Raw genomic sequence first — 20864 nt, forward strand, 5'->3', positions numbered from 1 at the left:
ATTGTTTGGGTTAAACATGAGCATGTTACAGTCCTGGAGGATTATTAATGTGCACCTCCTCCTGTACTGCCTTAATATGCACATTCAGCACATCCAATGCATCAAAACATTGTTTTCTAGTTGGAGCCGCGCCTCGTTTTCAAACTGTATGGTTTGACTAAAATGAACAATGACAGCAATATAGTCCACGATGAGCAGCGCTAAAATCAACCTGCGTAGTTGTCCCTCCATTGTGACATTAGAAAGTGTCACATTTATCTTGCAAGTGTACTCTTCTTCAACGTTTGCTTTACTTCCTGGATTTTTCCCACATGGAAATTCTGACCAATCAAGAGCAGCTTTCTCACACAAGGCATTTTACCTGGTCCTCTTGTTAATGCTGCCGTGAGAACACGAACCAACTCTAGACAATTATACAACTTTGTTACAGAATTAGTCCCTGATTCAAACCAAAGCAAGACAACTCTAGGTCTGAAAGCACCCTTACAAAACAATGCCTGGAAGAAGATCAGGTCTGCACTCAGGATTTATAGTAAGTAGGCTATGATTCGGTGCTGGTTATGGTCGCTTTGCAACCTCAGATGGATCCTGCCTCCATGCCCTTGAAAGTTGGCACAGAGTAGCGCCCAGCACCAGACCTTGCGTTTTCCAGGTAGTTAAAGACACAGCATGTGTACAGCTCCTTAGTGATGAGCAACGTGTGCTGTCATACTGATTTGAGCACCTTCTAAATGTCTTGTTAACCAATCAGATTGCCTGGTGGGAACTACTTGTTGTGTAAGTCCTGTGCAATTTGGCATCTTAGCGATTTGGGGTCTTAGTTGGGCTTTTTGTTTTCTGTGCCTTTTCTGCCTCTCTCCCAGTAGAGAATGATGGAGACTGCGTTGGCAATCACAAATGAAAGCTCTGACAGCATTTTGTGGGAGGCTCATCTTGCTACACAGCATGCAGAACTATTTGTGGTGAGGTGGGGGGTATATAAATCACACAAGGTCCCCTGGTAATATTAGTCCTGTGTAAATAAGGCTTTAGTCACATTTACAATATATATATTTTTTAAATACAGTATTTCAAGTGCTTTAAAGAAAACAGACTTTATATCATCTGAGTGCAGTGCACCAGTCATGACATTAAAACAGATTTTGGAACAAAATCCAATACCCTGTCCTTTTGGGTTGAAAATGAGAGCTATTTCAGGACACAGGATTTCTCCAGAAATTCAATTTGCACCAGGGTTATGGGTGATTAAAGTCATGTTTCACACCAGTGAGTCTGGACAGTCAATAATAGTGCAAGTCAAAGGCTACAGATGAAGAGTGGTGGATCTGTGACCTAATCTGCCCACAAATTAGTCAGAGAGGTGAGATCACCCCAGTGGAAATGGAGGCAGGTTGTTTAAACCGTGCACCTCTTACATGGGTCTGAGATATAGAGTCTGTAAAAATGATTAGACCCACCACACGTAAAGAACACTGCTATCGCCTCAAAGGCTTCCCTGCAAATACGCTCAAGGCGGGAAAGATCCCGAAAGGTATTGATTTCAGAGGGGCTGATGGACTGAGTGTCTAACACAACTGCTTCACCAGTCAACACACAAAGAGTCTCTGTTGCCTTCACACTGCGTGGAAATCACAGCATGGATGAGCACGGAGAAATCAATCCTTGTGCCTGGACTTTGATTATAGTTCTCATCCCAAGGTCCTGCTAAGACATCAATCTCTGCTAAACAGGGATATCACCACTGCTGGCCGAACAAGTCATAATATAAATAACAGTTACATTCAAGAGGGGGATGTTTGGAGTGTATAAATTTTCATAATGCACGCAATGTGCACTTAGTCTTCAGTGGCCAATAAAAGCTACTGTTCTTCAGATACATTAAAGTCCACTTAATGTATAGTAAATATCACAACATAAATCCCAACTCTCCGTACTAATTGCAACACTGTTTTCTGTTCTGCTGCAATAAAAACAAGCCGCCAGCATGGACATGCTTCAAGAAAAGCTTAACCCAGAGGAAGCTCTATTCTGGTCCTTGTGACTCGGTGTCCTGCAGGTTTTCGTTCCCCCCTGAAGGCGACAGTTAGATACAGACCAGCTGTGGTTCATTAACTCTCACGGTACAAAAACTGTAATGGAACAAAAACCTGCAGGACGCCGGCCCACCACGACAGGAATTGAGAGGCCTTAAAGGACCACTTTACTGAGCTTTATCTCTCTTGTGATAGACTTACATGATGATACACACCATTACATGTGTCAGTGTTATCTGTATCCAATAGGCTTGAACAGTGAGAGCTGTAGCAAGCTTTTCCTTGGTTTCACATTCTTAGTGTTATCTGGCGATGAGAAATAAAAGGTCTGGAGGCAAAAAATTTTAATCTTTCTCGCTATTGCTCTGCTTGTTACTACATGATCAGAGTGAGGATTTCAGGGATGAAAGCAGCCTCCTTACGAGATACAGAGAGTATCGTATGATGGTTCATATATAAGGATGTCATACTATACGCTGCACAGGAGTGGAAAGTACATTTAATTGAGTGCTGTACTAGTCTGGATCTATTTCACTACATTTCAGAGAGAAATATTATACTTCTTACTTCACTGTATTTATTTGAATGCCAACGATTACGTTTCATGTTAAGCTTTTACATTAAAAAGCACATGATAACCTTATAAAATACTGATTATTGTTACAGATGAAACCAGTGGCTCCCAGCCTTTACAGCTTGTGACCTTTTATATAAAAGCAATGTCTGATTGGGGCCCCTCGTGACATTTCAGATGTTTATGGATCGTTATCAGTTTTCACCAAAGACTGATTTCTCTTTTATACTTTTCAGACTGTTTCATTTAAATAAGCGTTTAAGACCTGAAAAGGCAAAATCATCCCATGTATCATGATTCAGCCCTGTCTCCTTGAAATACCTTTAATGTGAAACAGAAAATACATTTTCTATTAACATAATGAGCAAATATTGCTGATTAATGTGGCAAGACGCAAAAATGTTGATACAGAACAAATCAACAAATGTTCACTAACAATGTAATTCAGTTGTTTCCGCCAAAATAGACAATCTTGAAATACAGCACAGATTTTTCTAATTACTTCTTTTAATCAACATTTAACTGAAATCATGATCTTTCCATAACCTTAACCACAATGCTTTTGTTACCTAACCTAAGGCCGAGGTCTGAACATGAACCACAGACTGTATAAAATTATGGATGTAGCTAACCCTGATGTCACCCACTTTCCGCTGTAAAGTTTGGCATTTTAACATGGAGGTTTATAGGGATTGACTCACTTTTGGAGCCAGCCTCAAGTGGCCATCAGTGGAACTGCAGTTCTGGTTGCATACATCAATTTACGTGAATGCAACGTGAAGAAACACGCACCCGTTTCCCTTAATTTCTTGCACCAGCAAAAGGCTTTCCATCTATGCCTGTCTCTTCTACCCACGCCCAACGCCATTTATTTTTGAGTCCTTTATCGACTATCTGGACGTTTTCCCTGGGTTTCATTACCTTACTTTCCATCTTGATGAGAGTGTCTACGGCATGGGCTCCACTAGAATCTGAAGTTTTCTCTGAACCAAGTTTGTTCCTCCCCCCAGGACCCGCCCCCGCTCTACTTCTGATTGGCTAGTAGCCTAACTTTGGTCTGGTTGGGAGCGAAAGCCATAGGTTGAGTGCGAGAGGTCTCTGTTTAAAGCGCTTCTACCAGAGCCCGTCTAAAGTCTGCGACGCATCAACCTTTTTTTTTTTTCTCGCTGATCACCGTACGCCAGAAATCCGTCATGGTGCCGGATTCCCATCACCCCTGCAGTTTAGCCCTCCTCTCACTTAAATGGAGATTAAATGATCATCCAATCTAGATTATCAAATTATCATTGGACAAAAGGAATCATATTCTGACAATGAAATCATTTTGAAGGGGGATGTGATACTTTAAAAATTAATCGACTGATTTACAGACGTCTTTTTGAGCCCAATGGCATCATGTGACAGACTTGGAAGTTGCAGTTATAAGGTTTAATCACTCAAATTGGCTTCAGAGTCCTGCACACTTCCTTGGGCCTTGATAGTTCAAGCAAGACCCCAAAGCCAGCTCAAATCTGCTGGCAGGCATGAGCTTGGAGTTAAGCAGGGAGATATGGGTGCTTGCAATATGGAGGAAAGTTTACCATATTTCATTTACACATACCACACTGTTATGATACAAGGCTGGTTGAAAATGGGCAAAGTGTCCCTTGAAAGTAAAGGATCTGAGTTCTCCTCCCACCACTGACAGTAGGTAGCAATACGTTTGAGAAACAGCAGAATCTGTGAACATAAGAATGTTGTTTGACAACAGTTTAGAAAGCTATAAAGCTTTTTGCTCCATAGAAAACCTGTTTATAGCCCTATTTTGTTTCCTTTTACTCTGATCTACTATAAATCTTTCCTACATGCTGCTGGAAGCCACTGCTGCAAACAGAATAACGTATTTCAGTTTGAATGATGACAACTCAGGAAAAACATATCGAGCCTGCTTTGGTCCTTTTGTAATGGGATCCGAGTCTTTGTTTATAATAAATTATATCACAGTGAGACACCGAGTGCACAGCAGCACAAAACAATCCCAACTTCTTTAGATTTCGGCTGAGATATGCTGTGACTGTGTTTATTTACACAAACCTTACTGAAAGCACAAGCTGCCATGATTAAAACAGATGTAAATGTATTTTCACTGCCTGCTGCGTCTCTGTCACAAACAAGAGTGTCTTTATAGTCTCGTTAGGCAACAGCCTTTTAAAGTAATTTGGAGAAAATTATGCCGTTTTTTATTTTACATCTCAATTAAACCTGTTATGTTTTTTTTACTCAGAGAAGTATTTTTTCAACTAGCTGTTTAGTTTTTTTTATAAACTATGATTAACACGACTAGACATTAACATCCATCCTTTTAAAACAATTATGTTTCATCAAGTAAGCAAGCAGACTGATTGCTCTGCACTTGATTTAATTGGCAAACTGTTATTGCTCTTATTATTACCGGCCGTTCTACACAGTTCACAAATGGGTTTTCATCATTTAAAGTTAATTTCTGCAACCCATTAGATAATAGTAACCCATTCAAATACAGCAGTTTGAAATTTTCCTCAAGCTAATTCAATAGCCTTCTTGGTGTATTTTATAAAAAAGCAAAATGCAGTCTTCTGCCATCAAATGATCCCATTGAATCCGCCTGTTGCCTGTGGTCCAAAGACGAGGAGTTAAATTTCTTATTAAGAGCAGATTAATGGGGAAATATTCAGAGAGCCACAGGGGATGGGTCTGTTTGTTTTCCGAGTGGTGGTATCACTTTCTCATCCTTAACGATGTCCCTTTGCTCTCTGGTGTGATTTCATGGTCTCGAACAAACACCCCGAAAAACGCAGTCGAGCAAACAGCCTTTGAGAGACGGGGAGAAAAATGGGACGAATGAGAAAAAACAAAGATTATGGAACTTCTTTTTTTCCTGTAGCTTAAATGTTAATTCCTTCGCCCATGTTAAGGTTAAAGTTTAAACATTTAGGACCCCCTTCGAAGATATCTCCGTAAGTAGCAGGGCAATGTATGAAAGCTCAAAGTAATTTTTTAAGTCAAATGACTATGAGTAATGTCTGTGGCTGCAGCAGGCAGCTGTTCTCAGCTAAAAGATAAAGACCCTGTGCACTACCTGCCCAGCACAAACAACAAACAGACAAAGGTAGCGACCACCTGGTGAAGAAATGCAAACATCCTGCAGCTAAAGACGCAGATATTTTTCTTGGTGGAGAACAAGAGTGAAGAGGAGTTATTACTGAGCTTAACTTACTTTTATTCTATGAGACTAGAAACATGGCTCCAAATAAATGTCTACATTGCAGCTGACATCAGATTTTTTCCCAGGTTTGATATTGACAGTGAAAAATATGAGGTTATCTGTTCCTAACAACCACTACTGTCAGCCCCATCTCTGGTGACTGGAAATGACATTGATACTTTAATAAGTATTGATCGATTGGACCAAAATGAGCCCCTTTACAGAAATCAGATAGCCTGTGTGTCAGACTGAAAAATGAGCTTAAAATGCAAAGTCTATTCAGTTTGATTATTAGGGGCCATAACCACTGAAGCATTTTTTTCCTGAGGCCAGTGTTTTTTTTTTAATTCTACACTACAAATGCAGCCCTGTCTCCTTGAAATCACATTCATTCATTCATTATCTGTAACCACTTATCTTGTTAGGGGTCACTGGGGGGCTGGAGCCTATCCCAGCTGACATTGGGCGAGAGGCAGGGTTCACTCTGGACAAGTCACCAGACTATCACAGGGCTGACACATAGAGACAGACAATCATTCACACTCACATTCACACCTATGGACAATTTAGAGTCACCAGTTAACTTGCATGTCTTTGGATTGTGGAAGGAAGCTGGAGTACCTGGAGGAAACCCACGCTGACACGGGGAGAACATGCAAACTCGGCAAACAAGGGCCCCCCAGCCGGGGTCTGATCCCTCCACCTGGGTTTGAACCAGGAACGGAAACGCACCTGTCCCAAAAATGTTGATACTGAAAATATCAGCAAAATGTTCACTGACAACGTACCTCAGTTGTTTTCCACCAAAATAGGCAATTTAGCAATACAGTGTCCACTCTTCCCGAGATCCCGGGATCTTGTTCACGAGTGAAGGTAGGATGGAGCGGGAGATTGACAGGCGGATTGGGGCGGCGTCAGCAGTGATGCAGGCGCTTAACTGGTCCGTTGTGGTGAAGAGGGAGCTTAGCCAGAAAGCAAAGCTCTCGATTTACCGGTCGATCTACGTTCCAACCCTCACCTATGGTCACGAGCTCTGGGTAGTGACCGAAAGAACGAGATCGCGAGTACAAGCGGCCGAAATGAGTTTCCTCCGCAGGGTGGCTGGGCTCAGCCTTAGAGATAGGGTGAGGAGCTCGGACATCCGGGAGGGACTCGGAGTAGAGCCGCTGCTCCTCCACATCGAGAGGAGCCAGTTGAGGTGGTTCGGGCATCTGGTAAGGATGCCTTCCGGACGCCTCCCTTGGGAGGTGTTTCGGGCATGTCCAACCGGGAGGAGACCTCGGGGCCGCCCCAGGACACGCTGGAGGGATTACATCGCCCGGCTGGCCTGGGAACGCCTTGGGGTTCTGGAGGGATTACATCGCCCGGCTGGCCTGGGAACGCCTTGGGGTTCCCTCGTAAGAGCTGACGGAAGTGGCTGGGGAGAGGACTGTCTGGGCTTCTTTGCCGAGGCTGCTGCCCCCGCGACCCGGACCCGGATAAGCGGAGGACAACGAGTACGAGTACGAGCATCCACTCTTAGTGATTACAGCATTTTTTTATTTATTTTTTTTACTTTTTTGATTAACATTTAACCAAAATCACAATCTTTTCCCAAACCTAACTAAAGTGATGCCAAATGCTGCATTCACATTACAAGGGACTTACCGTAGCTATGTCGTCACAGGCTTGTGTGTGTCTGCTACTGGCCACAAAACACCTCGACTGAACGCTGCCTAGTTTGTTTATGGTCATAATAATATCTGTGCTTTTGATCAATGTCTGAGCACTACTCTAACATCACATTTCGCCGCCCCACTGCATCCTTGTGTGCACCGTAATGCACAGAAAGCTAGCATAGCATCAAATAACGAACATAACACAGTACCATAGCTAAAAACAAAACATATGATTGGTTGACAGAGCTGAAAAAAGTTGAGGCCAGCAGCGACAAGTGTCGGGTGTCAGCTTCATGTCAGCGGCTTCCAACAAAAATGAATTGTAGCCTGTTGCTGTGAAGGCATGTAATGTAACCCAAATCACGAGCTTTCCCTAACTTTAACCAAGATGCTTTTGTTGCCTAAAGCTAAGAGAGTAGTCCAGATGTGAAACCGAAGTTCTGGTGCCAAAGTCCTGCACTTTGTACAACCGACATCCTCCCCATCCACCTCCTTTCAAAGCCTACATGGTACATGACTGTTGTGTTTTGCTACTTGAAAGAAATATTGTCTCCGAACATCATCCAGGCAGCAATTATGTTGTCACAACAAGGTTATTAAGAAAGCAGTTTCGTAGCATACAAATGTCATTTTTAGAAGACAGGGATGACAAATGCCAGCGGAGTCAGCGCAGTGCATCTATTCTGTGCTGAGCGCTGCATTTTTGGAACTTATTCCAAGAGTGCCAAGAGTTGAAAAATGTTCAACTTTGGGTGAAACACTGCAAATATGGGAGAAGTTTTTCTTACTTTCACTCAGAAAGCCTGACAGAAATCTATTTATTCTAACCCAAACACTGACTTTTTTCCTAACCTTAAGAATCATTTTCTTGTAGAAAAACTTCTAAGTCAGTGGTTCCCAGCTGGTCCAGCCACGGGGTCCAGATTTCTCCTTCGTCATTAGTTCAGGGTCCACACAGTTTAATATATTCCATGTCATACTTGCATTTGGCCTTGTTGTTGGGATAGTTTACGGACTCTTTCAAGTAGCTGGCTGTTAGTCACTCGCTCTGCAGCACAAAAGGGCACTTCAAAATAAAAGCTCTGTGCCGAATATTCACCGTACTTAAAAATCAGGTGTGTTTTTTGAACTTGGCACATTTGCGAGTCACTTGCAGTCCATTTAGAACAGACCCACGACCCACCAGTTGGGAACCACTGTTCTAGATCAACCTCTCCTTTTGTTTTTTAAGATTATTTTTATTGGCTTTTTTGCCTTTATTGACAGGACAGAAGGTGAAATGGGGAGACAGAGAGAGAGTGGGGACTGACATGCAGCAAAGGGCCGCAAGCCGGATTCGAACTCGCGGCCGCTGCAGCGAGGCAATGCCTCTGTACACTATCCACTACACTACCGACGCCCCAGATCAACCTCTCCTAACTGCAAACGTTCATCACTGTCACTTTTAGTTCAGCCATCAAATCTGGGAGCAGAAAAAGATACCAACTCACATTTTACATGGACAGGTGATGAGCAACAACAGCAATGGAGGAAAAATATGTTAATATCTCTCAATTTAGCTAAATAGAAAGATTTATTTCCTCTCGTAAACCCTCATTTCTTTCCCTATGTGCTTCAGCCTTCCCTTCATCCAGAGCAAGTTCTCTACTTTGTGCTGGAATTTTCACTTCCGCTGATATTCCACATCATAGCAACCAGTGCAACCAAAGCATCTCAGCTGAAAAACCACTGCGCCTCAAAAGCGCTCTCAAGCGCTCCAAGTTGGGAGGAGCGCCTGGTGTTTTCAGCTGGGGAAAAAAAAAGCGCTTCGGTGGACACAAGGCCTGAGGCTGTACTGCTGCATGTGTAATAATGAGCATTTGTTGGCTTTTTTTTTTTTTTTAAACAGATGTCAGTCTTGTGCGTCTGTCACATAGATTCATGGTCAGCTAGTTTTGGACTTCCTGTGCCTTCTAGTAGTCAGGAATCGATTAATGCAACTCAAAGTCAGACAAACATAACCCAGCAGGAAGGTTTAAGTGCCTGTGGCCTCACGCATGTACTCTAGAGTTCTTGACCAGACACTGAATCTAAATTTCTTGCAGAGCAGTTGCACATTTGAACTTCCACTCTCATAGCACTGAAGAGGGAAAAGATCAATAGCAGGTCAAGAAATCTCATAAAAAGACAAAATAGCTCAGATTCAAACTTGACTTTTGCAAAAAAAAGTAAATCTGCCCCTGTCGGTCTGTCATACTGCATTTTTTACATTTTTTAAAAAACTCTTTTTGGTTGCAGAACTGTGTTGCATAATAAAAAAAGGCAAATATTATGACTGTCTGGGGTTGAACCTTCAAAATGTCAAATACTTGAAGTTATGAAAAACCGTAGTGCTTCTACACTTGACTGAATTGTATTTTGACATTATCCACCAGCTTGTTAAAGGATTTCATCAGCCTGAGAAAGGTGGAATTTCAAATGCACAGTGCAGCATATTTTCTTCAGTTTAAATAAACCCCTAAAAATCCCCTCAAATTGAAGCTACCAGGAATTTCACACAACACAGAGCATAACATTCAGACAATGTAGCCTGACAGAACAAAAGAAATTGATTTCAGACGGTTATTTGAGCGCACCTCTTGAAAAAGAGCACAAGTGAGTCAAACACACCGTGGGCTATATCCTCTTACCTAGTCGACTCTCACCTTCCAGTGTTTCCATGTTTAGTGATTCATTCATGCAGGTGCTGCCAAAGGAGACCTCGTGGGGCAACTGACAGCCCTGCTCGATGCCATTTCTTGTGAACCAGCAACACTCACATCCACTGTCAAGCTGGAACACACAAAGGACGTGTAACCATGATGTCTTTGAAAACATCTCTGCTTTTAAAATCTGTTTTTGAAACCTCTGAGACTGTTTCATGGTTTCTGTGCCTCACTCTAAAAAAAACAGAAACAAGAGTACAAGACTACAGCCATGTTTGCAGCTCTGTAAGGCTTCATGTACTCATGATGCTGTGAGCTAAATTCTAACGTTGGGAATCAAAACTGAAATCAGAACACACAAGCACGATACTCATATATGAGTGCAATTAAATCCCCCTCCCGCCTTTCTCAAGTTGTCAGCTCCTAAATCAGCTTAGAAAAAAGATGCTTCTTATAACTCCAGAACTTGCCTTGCCAAAATTCCTCCAAGTGGGTAGTGGTGACATCCCTCTGACTGCAGCCAACCTCCCCCAATCACCCTTCTCACCCTGAAACAAGTACATGTGTTGTGAGACTCAACTCACGTCTGTCTGTGCAGGAGATCACAGAAACAGACGTTTTTAAAAGTCTCTGTGTTCAGCTCTCAGTACTTTTGTAGCTTTAACTGAATCTCTGTGGTTTGGAGTTCAGTTTCTCTCCTGCGTCGCTGTTTGTACTTTAGACATCTCCTTTATTTTACTGTTTGATGTTCACTTTCAGTCAGCCTTGTGATAGTCTGGCCACCTGTCCAGGGTGTACCCCATCTCTCACCCAACATCAGCTGCGATAGGGTCCACCAATCCCACAACCCTGTACTAGGATAAGCAGTTATATGAATGAATGAATGTTCACCTTCAGCTGTAGGGGTCTTGTTAAGTTACCGCTGATGAGAACCCAACATTTCCTTATTTTGCTGCTTCACAATGAAAGCTTTTACATAACAAAATAACATGGGACTTTTGTTGTGAAGACTCTGTAGGTATTAAAATGTGTTTATCACCGAGTTAGCAAAACTTTGTAAGTGTCTTTTCTTTAATTAAAACTACTACTGATACCGCAGGGAGGAGGAGTAAAAGCATGAACAGCCACAGTGAGATGATGATGATCTGAGCTGCTGACGACAGGCTCTAATTGCACCTCTGCAAACCTCCAACAGGTAAACTTCTTTTACCTGCCCTGCTGTGTGATGGAAAAGCACTTGCAGCAAAAATAATGAGGGACTTATGTGACAGATCAGCCTGTGGCTTTTAAACGTCATCACTCAAGACAAGATGTCATCACTTAGCCCATAAACACACCTTCAAGCGGGTAGCCCTGCTGTAATGGAGACACAAATCCCTGCCATTATGCATGATGGCATAATTGTCAGGACTGAGGACAGAGACCATGTCGCTCTCCAGGGTGTGTGTGTGTGTGTGTGTGTGTTTAGAGAGAGACAGAGAAAGGAGGAGGAGAGAAGGTGAGCTATTTCACACATCTATAAGATACTAAAAACGTACTCAAAACGCTGCTTTATCACTTTATTTTCCACCCTCCAAAACAGCCAGTGATATTTTCTAGCATGACTAATCACAAGTTATTAGCTGGCATGGTTCCTATTAATGTGAACTGCAGTGCCAATAGTCAGCCGTTGGTCAATGTCAGGCCATTGGTGGGCATCTGTCGCCCTAGTTGGTGTAGTGTGTCCCGCACCCTTGGCCCTCCTTGGTCCCTGTCGGCTGGTATGGAGAGTTATTACCTCTAACGCAGGCGCAGAATGTACATGCTGGTTGTATGCGTAGTCTTTGCGGTGTGTTCATGTGCAACTTCTTGGCCGAGACACGACGATGTCAGACGAAGCAGCAGGGGGCCTTCACAGTGCTCTGAAGTCGGTTTGGTGTGTCTGGGCCTTTAGTGTAGTGTTTATCTTAAAAGTCCATAATGCTTTTTCTAAAATAATCAGAATAATTATTACAGATATTTTAATTATAAAATATTGTTGGTATTTGAATCCTTAGGAAACTGTGTGAAAAAATGTGTGTAATATGTGAGTGAGGGGGCCAAAGCACACACAGCGAGCACCAGCAGCGACCCACTGTCCAACACCGGCACACCGTGGGGACGGAAACGGAGAGCTTGGCGGGGACGGAGCACCTGCCGCAGCAAGCGAGCACGCCATCTGTTGTCATTTTGACTTGACTAGTGGACTTCATCATAAGTCGACTGACTGTAGGAAGAGGTGACATGCTTTACCTTCTAAAACACGCCGCCAGTGATTTGACCAGTTGAGTTGCAGGTGACAGCATCGCGTTCTAAAACGGTTTTGTCTCGTCGCGAATCAGTGGTCTGAACTGGGCTTACGTGTTCATTCATTCAGTTCTATTTTCTTACCTAAAAACAAATCCCAAATAAGAAAACATTAATGAATGTCAGAATCTTCTTAAAAATTGCTTAAGTGGTTTTTAAGAAGAAATTTCTTCTGAAGAGGGGTTGGTGAATGAGGCCCAGTGAGAGCATAAGACACAAGTTGAGGAAAGAGACAAGCAACGCTGTGGCGCTTTCCAAGGTGTGTGTGTGTGTGTGTGTGTGTGTGTGTGTGTGTGTGTGTGTGTTTGAGAGCAAGAGAAAGAAAGTGACAGAGAGCGGGGAAGAGATGGTGGAAGGTGAAGTATTGCACGCAACGTTTCTGTAAGTAATTAACCTAATAACTTACTCGGAACGCTGCTTTGTCACTTTCTGACTTTCCTAGTTTCCAGTAAGCACCCCCCTGAAAATATCTCAGAATGAAGTTGCTGAGATATTAAAGTCCCAACTAAAGTAGCCGACCAACCAAACTTCCCTAGACCCCAGCGGCGCAGCATCGATGTGTGTCGATTCATCCGCCTGCAGACACATCAGTTGATAATCTAGTGCCATTTCATCAGGATCCTTGTGTGACCCTCTGGAACATTATACCATTGTTTCTGAAATCATTTCAACCCTCCCTGGTTCAGACAGTCACTCCCATGCGTGGGAGACATGTCCCTGGCAGAGTGGTTGATGATTGAGCTCGTAACTGTTTTAAGCACTCACACGGGCCCACAGGAAGAAGATGCATCACCCATCAAGCAGCTCATTCAGCAGAGGAGGGCTGGGTGGAGACGGGTGAGGAATAAAATGAGGCTCCTTTAACAAATTCAGAAGTGGATAGAGGAAAACTGTATATCACTTCTCCCAGTCTGCCCTACTTACTATGATTGTCCCACCTCCTCCTCTGCCTCTCTGCTCTCTTGACCTGTCACTTAGAAATATTGAGGCTGAACGATCTACAGCTCTTCAATCGTCCTTACCTCTCCAACTCCTTCTCCTTGACATTCTATGGCCATTTTATTCCTTCTTTTATTACTTTTTTCCTTTCGTTCCCTCTCACGCTGTGGTGTCGGCTGCCTCTCCCCCTCTTTTCAATTTATACTTCATTCATTCTTCACAGACAGATGCTTATTATCTCCCTTGTTGTCATTTCCTCTTCTCTGATAAATGGTGTGTTAAATAACTCCTCTTTCTTCCCTTTGTATCTCCACAGTTCTTCATCCTCCTCCTGCTCATCTTCTTCCTAGAGATTCTGTCCATCATGCTTTTCTTCATCTACCAAGACGAGGTAAGACACCTAAATTGCTCCCAGCATGTTATATCCTGTGATTTTCTCCACCTGATCAAGATAATAAGTGGCTTGTGGCAAAGCCCTCCATATGTCATGCAGATTGCTGAGGCTTCAGAAAAAAAGCCGGCATGTAAAATGATGCGTCTCAGCAGCGAGGATGTTTTGAAGCTCATACAAGCAGTGTTGTTTTTGTGGATCAGAAAAAAGCATGTCAGCTGACAATGTGCATAAACTACGGTTTAATAAACTGCCTGAAGTTTTTTTTTTCTGAGATGATTCATGCATACACATCTTTGGGGAGATATCTCCAAGCTATGGTTGGAGAAAACACACCGTCCACAATTTCCTCTCCTTGTTAATAAATCTCAATTTATCTCAGCTCATCCATTTTGGATGATTTCCCCTGTAAATAAACAAGTCAGGCAAGAGACAAGAAGCGGATGAGCTATCCCTCTCCTCATATGAATTCATAATCCCTTCACATTTTTAGCTGAGGTTTTAATAATGCAGTAAAAGGGAATGTTAAATTCCGTCCATCTTAATCTTAATTAACGGTTTGGGGGCTGGATTTTGGATTTGTGAATTTAACAAAAGGTACAACATATTATTGTTACATGGCATTGCAAAAATTAATCCCCAAAGACTCAGCTGTAACCAGTGACAACGTGTCTTCTATTCTGTCCACAAATATCTATCAACAACACAAGAGCAAACATCATCTTAATAATGGGTATTAGTTGGACACTGAAGGGAATTACATTCCCAGAACGAGTCTCTATTGATGCTACGAATGACTCAAAAGTTTTAAAACACAGTCCAAGTGCCTTCTAAAAAAACTGTGTCAAGGCCCTTTAAGATTATGTTATCTTGTAATACAGAGCTGCTGCTGCTGCTGCCACAGTCAGAGGACGACTCTGACTTTTCACATAAACAATTAAAAATACAATCAAATCTCAACAAAAGAGAGTCTGACGTTATTGAAATAGAATCAAAACACCAAAACATGTATTGTTGTGTTTTAATCTGTTTACAAGTTAAATTTGATTGCAGACAACACAGCAAACAGTGACAACACAGCAGCAGTAAACAAATGATTTCACGGTTGAGTCTTTATCAATTATCACTTAAATTACCATTTTAAATTTGGCATGGCACTTACAACTGCAACTAATATTTGTTTTCACTGTAGATTAAGCTGCTGATATATTTTCCTTAATGATTAATGGTTTTAAATAATAAAAAACAAGTTTGCAAAAAAGGAAAAGAAAGAATTTTACCAGAGCATAAGGTGACATGACATCTTTAAATTATTTGACCACCATCGCAAAATTCAAAGATATTCATTACATCAAGTTTATTTGAGTAAATTGTGCAAATCGTCACGTTATGGTCCAGCCTGAGAATATATGAGCATTTCTGCATTAACAATGACTTAAAGGTTCAGTGTGGGGATAATAACGATTAATCAATGACCAATTAATCATTAAGAATTTTATCAAACATGAAATTTAATCAATTCACATAAAGATCTGATTCTGAAATATAAATTACTGTCGTCTCCTATTACATTCTGGAGAATCAGTAGAATGGCGTATTTTGAAAGTATGTTTCAATGACAAGAAAAAGCAAAAAAAAAAAAAAAGGGCACAATATAACTATTTCATGACAAGGCGGCCATGTTTGGGTCTGGAAGAAGAGCGCGGCAGTGACACTGGAAAATTAAGCTTCCAGATTGAAGCATTATTCAGTTATATTCAATGTGATTCATTTGTCTAGGCCTCTACATCTGTATATGTTTTGTGGACTTGCAATGCTGTCGATGAATATGCAAAATGTTGCTGTGAGCTTTGATTGAGGAAAAATGCATTTTGGTATCATTTAGTATTAGCAAAGTTTTTTATGTTGTTGTTTTTTCTAATCACTATTGAGCGATTAATTGGTAGGACTTAGGGTGGTATATTGGCAGAAATGGAATATAATACAATGAGTATGTTTCTTTTAGTGAATAATCACCTGAAAATCGTGATTTGTTACCTTAGAATGAGCCGTTTCAATCTACATACAGTTTGCCATGTTGCACCACCATGTTTCTCCAGTAGCCCAGAACAGACAAACCAAACACTGGCTCCAGATAGGGCCACTCATGAATACATGTCGGCCACTGTAGTTAGCAGCCCCAAGTGAAGAGCAGCATCAGAGAAACACAGATTTTTAAACATGAAACTGCTATATTCAGTGATTTTACCAGTTAAAATAGCCAGGTCTGTTTGTTTGGCACCCAGTAAAAACCTCCTGAACATCTGGATCTTAATTTATCAGAATAGAAAGGTGAGCACACATCAGCAGGTGCTTGCTGAGCTGGCGGCCAGTCTCCGACAAGCCGTACTGCATCAGAAGCCCCTTTTACACTGCCAGAGTTTCCGTGAATGTTGGGCCGTTTTGCTGGCCAGCTGCAAGTGTTTATACACACAGAGGTGGAAAGGCGAGTTGATCCGAGGTGCCCAATTTTCCGGCATTTTGCCGCACTCCTCGATTTTGTTTTCATACTGCCAATGCTGAAAGAAGACTGATTGGGCTTTCCTGCAAATTTGCACAATTCCTATCTAAAAAGAGCTAGAGAAACACTGAATTGTAACATGGAGCTGCTTCATTCTGTGTTGTCACCAGTCCAAATCACCTGGTCCATTTGTCTAAGAGAGGAAGAGACCTCTACGGATAATCAGGCCCCTTCCAAACTGAGAACACTAGAGGAATTCTCACGGGGAAGTTTCAGCTTGTTGTAATCTGCAATCCTCACAGCTGAATGCCACTAAATTCCCCTAAATCTCACACACTGTTCTGTAAAATAACCAACCATAAAAACATGTTGCAGATTAATTTACCTTTGATCGACTAATTAATTCAATCAAGCAGTTGTTTCCGCACTAACAGAATGTTTTTACTAAGCGAGGACTTGATAATTTAACTGACTTGATTTCAGACATTTCTTCATCCCGATGCATGACCTGAGTATTCTGTAATTAGATGAAATAATAAAATGAACTAAAAATATGCAGGTGCTGTAATTCAATTCAGAGAACATTATACTGGATGGCCTCTAGAGGCACCTAATATGATAGTGGATTTGAAACGTAGAGAAGCCCATCATAAATCATTGGCAATTTCTAACCACTTGCAATACATTATTCATGTGTTGGGGCAGAGAGTGTATCCCTGAAGACTTGAGCCAAGGCCAACCCTGACTCTAATGCTTTTGTACATTTTGGTAAATAACATCCTACTTTGATATTTCCCCCACTTTCTGTCTGAATCCTACTCATGACCAGAGACCTTGGACCTGCACATTCCATGTAATGGCTTTTTTCTCTTTGTTATTCTAATTTCGGCATGATTATATAATTGCCTAATGTGTTGTATTTCCATCTCAGTTTGTCTTTGGCGGTGTAACCCGATGAGTATTTCTGGACTGGCACGTTCTTCTGGGCTTTCAGCCAATCAGTACTGCTCTGCTAATGAATGTTGTCTTTTTGTCACGCCTCACCTCTCTCTTAGTATCTGTGCTCCCTGATGTTCAGTACACCCCATTATTCAGCCTCTGAATTATTCAGTTTCATCCACCCAGGAGGCGATTAGCGACAGAACGCAGTAAAAAGTTAGTGATGGTGTAGATGTTCTGCAGAGCTGGTGCAGCAAGGGAAATCGCTCACAGTAAAAAATGGGTGGCCATTATCAGTACTGCCATTGATAGTTTTTAAAACAGCAGGGACTTTGTTTAACAAACCCAGTACAGTACAACAGCACAAAGGATACTTCACAACAGGGGTCACTTTATTCTGTTGCACAGAAAGGACTTTTTTGAACTTGTGCAGATTAACCAAACATGAAAAATCACTGTGGTATTATGTTTCTGTTAAGGTAATGTACATGGCATCTCACTACAAATGGTATTATTGACCCAAGTATTAGGAATTATTCTGAGGGTACAGTTGATTATCTTTATTGAATAAAACCTTTTTCTCCACTCTATTTAAACTTGCACTAGCAATTGTAACTCCAAAAAGTAGTAATATTAATGTTTTTTGACCTACCACTATCCCTATAGTTAAGATTTGGTTATGTGTAGCCACTAAGTGTAGCTGTCTGATAGGTTAGCAAACCCTAAGTCAGATATTTTAACAACCCGTTCTCACAGAAATATGTAATGGACTGCACATATATACCGCTTTACTAGTCTTCTGACCACTCAATGTGCTGTTACACTACATGTCACATTCACCCATTCACACACACATTCACACACTGGTGGCTGAGGTACTCAGATACCATTTAAAGCACTCACACTCCGATGGGGTTCAGTATCTTGGCCAAGGATACTTGGATATGCGGACTGGTAATTGAACTGTCGATCTTCCGATTAGCGGACAACCTACTCTACTTTCTGAGCCACAGCCGCTCCAGTGTGAAATCCCCACAATGCCACTGGAAAGTCAATTAGGATGCTTTGTCGTGGTGACACACAAAGTCTGTGGTTCAACAATGTCACGCAATTGGAGGTGGTCAATGTTACGAACCCATAGGTAGTATAGCATGAGAAAGACCACGTAGGGAGCAGGCCAGGGTGGTGCATAGGTCAAACAAACACTGGACTTTCACCCAGAGGTTCTGGGTGCCCTGTTTGTGTACTCTTTGAAACTAAAAGTCACTGTTGACTTATTTTAACTTTGTGTACCTATGTCCTTTACATAGTTACGTCACATTACGTGATGTAACTACATCTTCTTAGGAAGTACTTAGATACCACACGCAACAAACTTACTTATTTAAACTGAAGACACAATCTTTTTCTAAACCTAACCAAGTAGTTTTGAGACCTAGACCCAACCATGCCGATGGTTAAAAAAATTAAAAAACAATCTTGCTCAGTGTTTTTCAAACGTATCAGATTAAACCTGTATTCAAACAAAACTTAGGTAGCTGGCACACATGAAGGGAGAGACAGAACGCGGGGAGATAATGAAGAAACGTACGTGTTGGTTAACAAAAGTTTGTTGCACATCAACGCATATTACAGCTATGTTATGTCATCAGCTCCAGAAAATAAATTTGCTGTTATCTTCTGTTATCCACGTTAGATTACTGTAACTATTTCATTACACACAACAAAATTCCATGACCTTTCCAAAACTTTAAATGACATTTACTAATTCCATGACTCTTCCAGGCCTGGAAAATGTGATTGTGAAATTCCATGACTTTTCCAGGATTTCATTGATCGTGGGAACCCTGCAGCCTGTATGTAAAAAATGAAGTTATTTTAAGAGGAACCATAATCTCTCTCTAAACCTGATCAAGTAGGTTTGGTGTCCTTCACCCAACCTTGCTGTCACCACCACGTAAATTAAAACATTATGTGGCACCACCACATGATGCTGTGTTAAAGGTCCAGTGTGTAGGATTTAGTGGCATCTAGGGGTGAGGTTGCAGAACTGAAATTTCTCGCGTGTGCAAACATGTAGGAGAATTACGGTGGCCTACACAAAAGTTGCGAAAACCTAAATAGTCCTATCTTGGGCCAGTGTTTGATTTGTCCGATCTGGGCTACTGTAGAAACAGCTTTGCAGACTCCATGAAAAGAATCATAGAGCTCCATTATGTAAATATAAAAGGCTAATTCTAAGGTAATGGAAACACAACAATTCTTATTTTCAGGTGATCATAAACCAGGGCTGCAGTGATATACCAGTTCTAAGGTATACCATGATGTAAAAGTTGGTGGTAATCATACCCTGTACAAAAAAGGCAAAACAAATCTCCCCATTATTTTAGTTATTTTCAAAGGGGAGACTTTCTACACATACTAACATTAACAAAATAGTTTCAAGTTTTAATTACAGTAATAAGACGTTTGTTCAACCAAAAATGACCCTTCCATTTTCATTCCTTTAAGGGTCATTCTGACTGATGATATATATTCTGTGATACCATGATACCATGAAACTGCAATATTCTGAGATGGCTATTGTACAGTGAAAATTTCTTTCCACGGATTTCTGTGAGATCAAGTTGTATTTTCTTTTATCCCTTCCAATACCTTTTTGTGTGCTATAAGAAAATATAAATAATGGCAACATTTTCAGCTGGTTGAATCAACAGTCTTTGTTGTCATTATTCTTTGGAGAACTCTCAACATCCCCAGCAAACAAAGGGATTTAAGGATAGGTGAATACTACCACTTTTACTCTTGTTTTGAGCATCCATACTAGCATTGATAAGATCAATATGAAAACAAAAACAAAGAAAGAACCAATCTCTCCTCTACACTGTACCTCATTAAAGAATATAGGCATTGCCTCTCCTGTTATGTTAGACCACATTTTGGGCACAAAACCACCTCTTACTGGATTCATTCTTTGTTGCTCCGCTGTTGTTGTCTGCAGCATTCACCTCGTTAGTTCAGGGAAGAAACACACACAAAAGTGGAATGGTGGCTGAGGTGCATTATTTGAAGCTATTCCTCATGCATTTGACAAAGAAACTATCTGAGAATAGTTAAAAAGAAAAAGTTCATGTTTGACAATCTTTTGATAGTAATGAAAATGTATTCTTTGTATCTTATTAATGATGCATTCACCTCATAAATCATGTTACCTTGCTCCCTCCAGCATGAGAGTACATTAGCCGCTTTTAATAATTCAACATTTCAGTATTATCATCTATGATTCTGGCCCTGGTATTTTTTCTCTGCTAAAAAACAGATTTTGTGGTACTGACCACCCCACAACAACTTCTGTCTGACACCAGTAATGCCATTCAATACCAAAATGTTATTATGAGTTTAAACGCACTTTGAAGCAAACTCAGAACAACCAAAAACCCTTAAAACATGAGTTAAACAATGTTTATGTGTTGTCTTAGTTCTGATATTTAAGTAGTTGATACGTACTTTAAACAGGGTGTTGAGGCAACACATTCTCACTCCAACCTCGTCACATATTGACACTTGGTCATGGACCTTCCACGTCCACATATGACAT

The 20864-nt window shown here is 41.3% G+C and overlaps 1 protein-coding gene and 1 long non-coding RNA gene across 5 annotated transcripts in view; one reads left to right on the plus strand and one right to left on the minus strand.

Annotated features, from left to right (window-relative positions):
- Positions 1–20864, plus strand: part of tspan4a (tetraspanin 4a) — a 245619-nt gene that overhangs the window by 165478 nt on the left and 59277 nt on the right. For all 3 annotated transcript variants that reach the window (XM_050051936.1, XM_050051945.1, XM_050051927.1), the window contains one exon: positions 13753–13827. In XM_050051936.1, coding sequence (XP_049907893.1) covers positions 13753–13827 — 75 coding nt within the window. The remainder of the gene's footprint in view (positions 1–13752; positions 13828–20864) is intronic.
- Positions 1–20864, minus strand: part of LOC126394839 (uncharacterized) — a 212331-nt gene that overhangs the window by 160915 nt on the left and 30552 nt on the right. Inside the window, exon 2 of one of the 2 annotated variants that reach the window (XR_007570399.1) lies at positions 10158–10299. The exons of the other annotated variant lie outside the window; for it this stretch is intronic. This is a non-coding gene — a long non-coding RNA (uncharacterized LOC126394839). The remainder of the gene's footprint in view (positions 1–10157; positions 10300–20864) is intronic. 2 annotated transcript variants of the gene reach the window in all.

The sequence above is a fragment of the Epinephelus moara genome, chromosome 1 (assembly GCF_006386435.1).
Source record: "Epinephelus moara isolate mb chromosome 1, YSFRI_EMoa_1.0, whole genome shotgun sequence".
NCBI classification, from domain to species: domain Eukaryota; kingdom Metazoa; phylum Chordata; class Actinopteri; order Perciformes; family Serranidae; genus Epinephelus; species Epinephelus moara.